Source organism: Haliotis rufescens, unplaced genomic scaffold (assembly GCF_023055435.1).
Source record: "Haliotis rufescens isolate VD_foot unplaced genomic scaffold, xgHalRufe1.0.p SCAF_9, whole genome shotgun sequence".
Taxonomy (NCBI): Eukaryota; Metazoa; Mollusca; class Gastropoda; order Lepetellida; family Haliotidae; genus Haliotis; species Haliotis rufescens.
The window spans coordinates 29,746,638-29,757,332 of NW_025964383.1; the positions used below are offsets into that span (position 1 = coordinate 29,746,638).

Sequence of the window (10,695 nt, forward strand, 5' to 3'; positions counted from 1 at the left end):
GTCCGGCTACGTGGTATGCAAATTATGTTGTGGTGTAGTGCAAAGTCATCACTGCGCGAGAGTGCGCACCTTCCGGTGAGCATCAATCATGAAATCATACGCGTAACCGGCAGTTGTGAATAGGCCCCGGCTTACGTTCATTTCACATCTGCAGCTTCGGAATGTGTGTTATTTATATCATTCATTACTCTGTACTTTATCATTGAATTCATATCCGACATGTTATCCCGCCAGCACTCGATATAGCCACTGTATTTGTTTTGGTCTTCACAATACTTATTTAATCATCACCATTATTGTAATTAAATAATACATTGATTCTAAACTCGGTTTTTTAAGGTTCCAAATAAGAAAGCGTTCTTTCAAACAAGAAAACGTTTACCAAAAGACGATATCGATTAAAAAACATAAAAGTCACATTGGTTTACAATAGTTGTACGGCAAATACACTTTAAGCGTATGGCCTTCACCTTGAAGAGATCCGATCAACTGAGCGGATACTAATACCGTATGTCGATATGAACTTCTACCAGTCAAGGCGCATTTTCACGAAGACAGTCTGTAGTTTACGACTGCTAAGTAGATCCAGATCACAAAAACTGAACGACGGTTACGCCCACAGGCTTTCACAGCGGTATTCAGCGTTATCTCATTCGGCGCGCTTGCCCTTGTCGTCAAGACAACATACTACTTGGAAGACGACTAATGTTAGCAGTGAAGGCCGTCTGTCTGAAAACATCACAGGTTTGTCAAACTAAACCTAATTTAAAATCTCATATTATTGATTTGGTTCGAGTTTCACTGCTTCCTTCTTTTCCACACATATTGCCATTAACTATGACTTTGTGTCCATATTATTTACGTAATTGGTAAATATATTTTTCAATTAAAATATATCAAGTATGTAAACGATATGATTCCCAAAATTGTACACCTTTATTACATGATATATTTCTGGAGACTCACACCATTTATGTACAGTAGTAATTAATTTTAGTTTACAAACCATCACAGTCTGAGCCATTTAAGAATTTATTTATAGTTTGATTATTTTATTGTTAATAAATATAAGTAAGCCATATATGCGGACACCACCTTACTTCTAATTAAGTATGTGTTGTGTGGTCGAGCAGAAAGTTTGATACCCTTAAACTCTCACAAAACGCAGTTATGAGTGAAATGTTTGATAATAGCTCAGTCCCCTCATATAATATTGAATTAATTCTAATTCATCAACATAGTAACTGTATGTCACTCCCTTGTCCCAACATTGTAGACTCATGTCAAAAATAATAGTGACGCCATTCGTCACCACTCGCATCTTTCCGTAACCTACATTCGTTCCCACTCGCATCTTTCCGTAACCAACACTATAAGAAGGCTAGTCCCTTTCTCGAAGGTCGCCATACGTCGAAACGGCGCAAACCTCACCAGAATGGCGTCAGGAGATGGGTATAAATGAGTATGAATATAATCCAGAGTATTGAAATTAATTTTGGCTATATGCGTTTATTTAATAACAGTAGAAAAATGTAGATTGTCTGTTCCACGCCACAGTGTAATCTGTTAACAGAAATGTGTTATGTAAATTGATGTTGTTACTTGTAGGGCCATGTTGGATGATAGGTTCAAAGTACACGTGCGTTTGTTGACGTACATGACTGCGACTTCCGTACATTTGAGCAATGACAAGACCTGGCTTTCCAGAAAGACTTTCTGTGTAATATATCTTGTATGCTCTACACGGAGTTGAAAAAGAAACTAATTAATTACCGTTTTCAAAACAAATTATTCACATACCTTTATTTTATGTGATATTGTGTTCCGGACAACTTAGTCCATTTGCGATACTTAGAAATGTGTTTGTCATAGACCAGAGTAGTTTATGCTGCAGTTAAGACATAAAAAACAACAACATATTTTTAGCATAACAGATTAATAAAATATATTTTGTACAGAATTATTAGAACTTGTAATGAGGACATGTAACTACTTTGAGACCCAACAGGAGAAAAGGGTCCTCATGGGTACTAGGCACAGCTCCAGATAAGCTGCGTATCTGCGTAAAATACGCATCAGAAATGCAGAAATACGCAGTGAAATAATATTCAAGCGTATCAAATACGCAACGAACATTACAGATACGCTGCAAAAATAAACCTTGTGCGTATCATCAAAATATTGTGAAGTAACCCTGCGTATTCGATTAGCAAATCAGCAACTTATTTTGAAATTATATACGGACATTCCGCCAACCTTGCCAAACTCCTCGATGACAGTTACATCATGATCATTTGCCATCACACTTTCTTGTAGAAGTATCATGGTATTTTTGAGTCCTATAAAGCTCTCGAACCCACACGACACCAGTTTGCAGGGACTAGATGAATAGTGTTTTTAAATATTTAACTTAAATACCCACATGTGTAAAAACTAGAGGGTAACAGAAATTTAAATACCCAGATAGAATTACTGATACCCAATGATTTTTAAATGCATTGGTAAAATACCCACAACACCAAAAGCTTATCTCGAGCTATGTACTAGGATACAGTAGTGCTTATGACGTCATAAAAGTTTGACGTCAACCTAATTCAGTGAAGATCACAATATGTATGGACTGTACAAACATATCTATTTTTTCTCTCGTTAGTTAGTGATGTCATAAAAACATAATGTCAAAACTCTTACAGCATACATGTCTTCTTTCAAATCACCAGGCATTATGTCTAAAAACTGCAATTATTACATAAACAATTCTAAGTCGGAAAACGAGTCCAAATATTTGATGTCATTTATCTCTGTAATATATGAATTGAAGTTTGTGAATTGTATTTTTCTGTTCAAAAGATACTGTAGTTTAAAATATAATGAAAAGTCAAAATGTGATTTTTCACCCATAAGGTCCCTCGTCTCATGGTTGGTCACATAGTACAGAGATGGGTGAATTTGCTCAGGGCATTCAAATTTGTCTTGGTGTTCAAATGATAGTATTTTTTTACAAAAATGAAAGCTATCAAATTATGGCTTCGTCAGACATTGCTCGGGGATATAAAATTAATGTGTACCAGCTGTCACATGCTTCCAAAACTAGTGCATTAACGACGATGATTTGCTTTATTAGCATATAACGGGGCGGGGGTGCCAGTTGCCCAGGCTGGCATCTACATCCATGAAGTCGTGAGTGAGTGAGTCGGGTTTAACGCCGCTGTTAACAGTATTCCAGTTATATCGCGGCGTGTCCGCTTAATGTGGGAGGAAAGCCCGAAGTGATGCAGGTTTCAGACGTTTACCACTTCGGTGAAACCCACGAGCTCGGGTTTGGTGCTGTCAAACCTAGAAACAGAATCGGGGCGAATCGGGATTCGAACCCACGATCATAGGTTTCTGGCGTGTCCAAGGGACGCAACTCTGCACAGCGAATCGCGGCGCTTTAGACGACTGGGCCACCCGTGCCCCCGCCTCTTCAGACATACATAGGCTACTTTGGAATCCCAACGGGGTTTTGAATATTAAGATGGCCTGTGTTGATGGTATATGTTTAGAAATACTTGTATACTTCTCCAGACATGGCGGACATTGCATTCCTTCATGATTTTGTGGTAATTAATTCATATAAAATGTATGTACTATTGTTAGCGTTGTCCGTGAAAGGACACATTCAGTCATGAAATAAATGAGTAAAAAAATGTCTTTTCAAGCATTGGAAAGATAGTGTCAAAATACCACTCTTACCTGAGTATGCCTGAGAAATTCATTGTTGCAATTACCGTCATCCGAAAACCACCTTCGTCTTCTCAGTTTTCTTCATGTAATGTTATATCTTATTTAAACATTACTAATTTGCAAATAAAAGATGAACATCTGAGCATGAATGAGTTGAATGGCTTGCCAAATATACATTTGTACAATAGAAAATATTTATATGAGAGAGGTTCAATACTTTTACAACAGGAATAGACGAGCGCGTATGTGACGCCTACATTTGGTCATGAAAGGAATGTAGTGAGGTATGGAGGAGTTATCTCCCTTTGGCCAGACGTAAAAATCCAAATTGCACTCTCTGTCTGAAGATGCTAGTATCCTGAATGGTGTGTGTTTTAGTGATGGTTTGAGAGGCACGTGTCTATTATCAGCATAATTACAGGCCTGTAGTTAGTAGTCATCGTTTCGGCTTTGTCAGTAAAATAAAAACATGCGAATAGCGTACAAACTGTCAAGTTAAATCTGAATTGGGAAATAATTTCTATGGGAAGGCACCCCTGGAACGATGTTACACCTGTTTCTTATGAAATATTACTAACTCGTCTATTTTAAGGATGATGGTTAATAATAATAATAATAATAATAACAGCAACAGCAGCAACAACAATAATAACAACAACAACAATAATAATATTATATAATAATTCAGGAAAGATTGAGGAAAAACATGGCAAATATGCGGACCTCCCTTTCGAAATGTCACGCTTGCATCCCATGTACCAAGTTGTCCGACTCCCCATTGTTCTCGGTGCGTTAGGTTTGGTACCTCCCAATCTGTTTGCTGACATCGGGAGAGTACCCGGGTTTGCTACCAGGAATACAACCCTTCTGACAATCTGGGTAATTTCAGAAGGCTGCAGTGTTGGGGAGTCTTCACATTCTCCTTAAAGTTCTGGGTGGGTTCGACTGGGCAGCGCTTCCCGGGAGAGTCCCATTCGCTGTCTGGGCTGCGTGTAGAGGGGGCAAGGGCCCTGAGCTGATGATGAGCCTAACCAGCCTGACTGTGCCAGGATCACCCAAACCCGCTTTGCTGCATTTTCTATTTGTAATCTGAAAATAATAATAATAATAATAATAATAATAAAAATAATATATTGTTGTAGGGATATGTTTTACTCCGAGCCGATGGTACTCCACCGAACTCCCCGTCGATGACGTCAACATTGACGTCACACAGTTGGTATCGATCATGGAGAAGGGGGACCCGTATCTTATTGACATCCGTGAGCCCCAAGAGCTTGCTGAGAGAGGAAGTATTCCGGAGGCAGTGAACATACCATGTAAGTTGTTGCGTCATTATATGGATATGTACGGTACTACATGAGGTGTTTTAGCCGAGATTTACTTATTGATACATATATGAATATTATTTTCACCAGTGGATTAAAATTAGAATGAAAATTAAACTTACAATTTTTCATTTCCATTTCGCCATTTGGCGGTGTCTTACGTCAATGGGCAATCGTGTGTCGTCGAGGAGATGTTGTCGGACTTGGAGGACATAGAGATATATTTTATGGCAAGCTGTTTCACGATTTGATATCTTCCTGGGTCATTTCGGGACAAGCCTTCTCCCAGGTTGTGGAAATGGCGAGCTGTCACGAATAGAAAGAACTAAAATTTCGACTTTCTTTTTCAACCAAAAAGCTTACGGATAGATATTTTGTCTTCACATGTCTAACTTGTTTCCATGTTTACAGTAGGCGAACTGGAATCTGCTCTCGAGATGGCGCCTCGTGCCTACAAGAGTTTGTATGGAAGAGAAAAGCCAGATGCGACAAAGGCGACGGTTATCCTTTTCTGTGCTAGTGGCAATCGGAGCTACCGTGCGGTGATGCTGACAAGAGAACTCGGATTTAAGAGGTGAGATGTATTTGCTGAAATTTTGTTTTTAGCTCACCAAAATTCAGGTGAGCTTTCCGTCAGTTCATCCGTCCCTTACATTACAAACACATTAACTTATTTTATTATTAAGCTTTCTTGATGAAACTTTAACGGATCATCCCCTTTTACAGTGGCAGGGCTGTATCTGTGAAAAAGATAATGACGAGCTTCTTGTTTTTATACACCAAAATCTACACCCCACAGCCGCTATATTGTTGAGGATGTTGCGTAAAAAGATACGAAGACCGTGCATTTGTTCAGGATACATGTAGCTTCGTTTTAGAAAAGTCCTCTCAAGCTTCAATATCCTATCCTATTTAGCACAGAAGTTCGCTTTCTCATGTTATTTGTTTGTTTGTTGTTTAACGCCACACTCAGCAATATTCCCCTATATGACGGTGGTATCTAAATAATCGAGACCAGACCAGTTGTAGTAGTAGTAGTAGTAGTAGAAGTAGTAGTAGAAGTAGTAGTAGTGGTAGTACTAGTTTTCGTGTTGTTTAACGCCGCACTCAGCGGTCTGTAAAAAATCGGGATCAGACAATCCAGTGATTGACATCATGGGCACCGATCCACGTAATTGTAATACGATGACAAGCATTAATCAAGTCAGCGAGCCTGACCACCCGATCCCGTTAGTCGTTTCTTACGACATGTGTTCCTGAAGCGCTCATGAGAGTAATTTGACTGGACAGCTGTTTTAGCATAGTTCAATACGAATCAGGCCCTCAATGTGTCGAGGGTATTTAGCGCAACAGAATGGAGATATAATCCACTGGCTAATAGAGGATAGTTAAGTTACCACTGATACTAACCCAATTCCAGACAAGTGACGTTTATGGGACGACTGGGTCGATCTCATGCCATTTACGTTATGTATAACATGGCTCCTACTGACCGTATTTAGCATGAACTACCCTCACGTAAATACAAAAATGATAACAGTGTTCATTTGTAGAAGAGGTGCGTCTTCAAGCGAGGGGAGTTACTTCCCTTGAATGAAGTATTCTGGTGGATATACTTTCACCCTGTAGCAGATCTGCAACTGCTCCTAAACTTAGGTGTTTGTTGGGACATAATCTGTCGTTACAGATACATAAAGAATCTAGCATCGCCTTATCACTTTAAATCCTACGCATCATTCATTTTTATTGTAAGAGAAATAAAGATTTTTCAGATTTTACGCCTTATTTTAAGGGCACTCTCTTATAAAACCATAAAATATCATACTTGACAACTGGCATTGTATTAAAGGACCGAGGTCAACGAGTGTCCAGTTGTGTTTTGGGAACTCAGAGTAAGGAAAATTAAAAAAATGTACCTCCCGTATCACTAAAATTTTAAGTATAAGTACAGTCCTTCCGCCATTCTCACTTTCGAGAAAGATATGCCTGAAAACATTTTATTGTGTTTATTCAGCCTTTAAAAAAAGATTTTTGAGCCTTTGACACTAACTAACCATTAGAGCAGCTGGTGTCAACATCACTTTTGGGGACAGCTGGCGTTCCGCGTGCAATAGACGAATTCACTTCAACTAAACATGGGACGTAGAGTCGGACGCGATGCACTCGCCACGCCGATTCGACACATGCGCTGAAGCAGTTCACATAAGTTTGATTGTTGTTTAACGCCGCACTCAGCAAAATTCCAGCTATATGACGGCGGTCTGTAAATAATCGAGTCTGGACCAGACAATCCAGTGATTGACATCATGAGCATCGATCCACGCAATTGAGATACAATGACATGCATCAACCAAGTCAGCGAGCCTTGCCACCCGATCCCGTTAGTCGCCTCTCACGACAAGCATAGTCGCCTTTCTCGGCAAGCATGGGTGCTGAAGACCTATTCTACCCCGGATCTTCAGGGGTCCGTTCGCATAAGTGAATTGGCATTAAGGGGTTTGCTGATTTCAACTGCGTTGGAATTTCATAATCTGTTTGTCCCATAGAGTCGTCTTGGGATGTAATCGAAATGCCAAATCCAAAATAAGGAAAACAGGATACAGTGAAACCAACACCAAACCTACCGCTTTTGTTTTCAGCTGTACGGATTGTGGTAGATCCGCTGGTTTGATTGTGAGGTTACCTGTATACAAAACAACCTTAGTGCTGCGACTATCGTAAGTCTATGTTGAGGTATGGGAGTTACGATATGGGTTTCTTGAGTATGTAAACCACCAAAGCGCACGTAAAGTACAGCTCGTTTCGATATGAGTTGATCCAGTTTCAGGATGGCAAACATTTCTTGTGCCCAGTGAAAGATCGTTATATCGCCACGTGGCGTATAAGGCGGATCTAAAGGGGGAGTTAAGGGGGATCCCACACCCACTACTGTTTGTAGACAGTAAAATTTTGATACATATAATTTAAATAATTCAATTGGCGCATCTCCGACCAATAGAAAATACCTCGGCCAGAACTGACGGGACGCTAACTATTTTCGAGATGATGACTACCTTATACTACTAAACATCCAATAGGGATATATTCTGAGTGTCCTGACGTCAGTGAAGCTTCATTTCAAGTAATAATAAACGTAGGTAAACATAGGAGAGTGCGTGCGAAGTTTAAGATTTCCGCAATATCGCAATAGGTATTGCATAGTTGAAACAGCGGGTGTTTTGGTTGAAACACTAAATTGGTAGAAGGTGATCTGTAGCATACATGCTTCACTTATCTCTCAAAACGACGACAAAATGAGTCGGAAGTTGACTCAGACGTGTGATTGTGATTGTGATTGTGATTGTGATTGTGATAATATACAGCTGCTTATAGGGATACTGTGCCAGCTGACACTGTTACAAAACTCGGGAGACCACAGTGTATATAAATGTTTACTTTTGTTTATTATGAAATGAAGCTTAACAGACGTCAGCAAGGCCGCAAATGAATGTATAACAAATCTAGGGGGACTGCCCCCGGCTCGCTACAGCACTGGTCAGATCCCGCCCAAATCGCATGACATGGCGTGGCACACGCCCCTTTCTTCAAAAGTTTATTTGGCTAACAGGCTTCTGATGAGGAAGTGATTTGCTTTTGTCATGGTCTGGAAGAACATCGTGACTCTTCACATATCGTCCTTTCTTTCACAGGAGCTGGCATTTGGTAAAAGGGTTCAACTACTGGAAGGAATGCCAGGAACAGGAGTGACTGCGTTACCATGACTACCCTCTATGTTGAACATAGACACACCGCTACGATGTGTTCGCTTTTACTAACATGACCTCAGAATCTCAGAGTGGAAGAACAAGAGTACCAACCATGACATAGATCTGTGCAATGCGTTTTATATAAACGTTTCTATACACCCTGTGTTTGTTATATTGAGTGACGTCAATAGGTAGCGTTATCAGAAGTTGCAACGCTGGGTTAATATTAAGTTAGATGGGCAGCCATTTTGTCGACCTTAACGAATAAGTATGTCATACATGGCAGATAATGTTCCATGTAAGGTACATGAAAATGGGGTGGGGTGAGCACACCCCTCTGGATCCGCCTGGTATTGTAACATTATGTAATTAATATTTACGTCTGGGTGACAGCAAACAGACCTTGGATTTCATACGGTTTTATTGATTAAATAAATGCTTGTCTATGAAGAAATCTAAATTGATGATGACGATGTTGATGGAGGCGATGTCACATACGGGTCAGCATATGTGTTCACGAGTGTAGAAGATGGTAGGGTGTAACGCCTCTTTAGAAATTTTAAAAATGGTGAGTGGCACCAATAGTTGGCTTCAGACCCCGTTTTGGGTAACGAACCCGGTCATTGGTGTGGCGAACCAATGCTTGGACAACAAGGCTACTCCACCTCTCGACGCGTATGATTGGTAAAAGTAATATTGTTAACAGTGAACCTGAATGCTTGTCTTTCTCTCATTTAATAATGTATGGTAGGGGTATATTTCTAATAGGGAATGCCATTCGGTAAACGGTGCTAATAAACCAAAAGCTACTGATTACGGTGGCCCATAAGGGACATGGCGTCTGTTTTTGCATATTTTAATATTTCACTTACTTTTATCGTTACCTTTTGCAAATTAACACGTTTTGTCTTACAAATATGTGATAAATCATGTGTAAAGAAGATATTGAATCGCTGAAAAGTGAAACGAAAATGTCAAAAACTAAAATGAAAATGTCAAAAAACAAAAACGAAAATGTCAAAAACTAAAATGTCAAAAACAAAAGCGAAAATGTCAAAAACTAAAATGAAAATACAGAAAACTATTTCCACCGCTGTGATAATATTTACACCGCGGTGAAAACTATTTCTACCGCGGTGATAATATTTCCACCGCGGTGAAAACTATTTACACCGCGGTGGAAATAGTTTTCTGTATTTTCATTTTAGTTTTTGACATTTTCGCTTTTGTTTTTGACATTTTCGTTTTGGTTTTTGACATTTCCATTTTAGTTTTTGACATTTTCGCTTCACATTTCAGCGACTCAATAGCTACTTGAAAGTACATTTTCCATGTTTTCAGTTGTTTTTATACATGATTTATCACATATTTGTATGACAAATCGTGTTAATTTGCAACAGGACGTGAAATATCAAAATATGGATAAACAGACTCCATGTCCCTTATGGGCCACCGTAACTGATAGTAATTATGGTGAGAATGTAGAGGAAAAGGGCCTTTTCAACGTGTTTGCTCAAATACCACGATCTGTGACATCAACAAGCTGCGTTTGAGATACCTGCCTACCCGACCGTCCGAGACAGGCTGTTTTCGTCTCGGGCAATTAAGTTTAAAAACTTGCATGACTGATGGTTCTGTTGATTTTTTAAACTGTATGTGTCAGTCATTTAATTTGTGTTTTTTTGTGTTTGTTGTTTAACGCCGCACTCAGCAATATTCCAGCTATATGACGGCGGTCTAAAAATAATCGAGTCTGGACTAGACAATCCAGTGACTGACACCATGAACATCGATCTACGCCATTGGGATACGATGACGAACACCAACCAAGTCAGCAAGCCTGTCCATCAGGTCCCGTTAGTCCCTTTTTCTGCAAACCGGGGTAGCTGAAGACC

The 10,695-nt window shown here is 39.6% G+C and overlaps 1 protein-coding gene across 1 annotated transcript; it reads left to right on the top strand.

The window, feature by feature from the left end:
• The first annotated feature begins 442 nt into the window (after positions 1-442).
• LOC124130904 (thiosulfate:glutathione sulfurtransferase-like) lies at positions 443-8,958 on the top strand. Its single transcript, XM_046493960.2, has 4 exons — positions 443-744; positions 4,869-5,045; positions 5,466-5,628; positions 8,744-8,958. Exons 1-4 carry the CDS (start codon positions 519-521, stop codon positions 8,799-8,801), a joined length of 624 nt encoding a protein of 207 aa, XP_046349916.2. The 5' UTR covers positions 443-518; the 3' UTR covers positions 8,802-8,958.
• The last annotated feature ends 1,737 nt before the right edge of the window (positions 8,959-10,695 follow it).

What these genes read in the sequence shown, in the direction of transcription:
- LOC124130904 (XM_046493960.2), top strand. Translation starts at nt 519, where the DNA reads ATGAACTTCTACCAGTCAAGGCGCATTTTCACGAAGACAGTCTGTAGT. An exon ending in TCTGTCTGAAAACATCACAG is followed by an intron (nt 745 to 4,868) that starts GTTTGTCAAACT and finishes ATATTGTTGTAG; the next exon opens with GGATATGTTTTACTCCGAGC. An exon ending in GGAGGCAGTGAACATACCAT is followed by an intron (nt 5,046 to 5,465) that starts GTAAGTTGTTGC and finishes CCATGTTTACAG; the next exon opens with TAGGCGAACTGGAATCTGCT.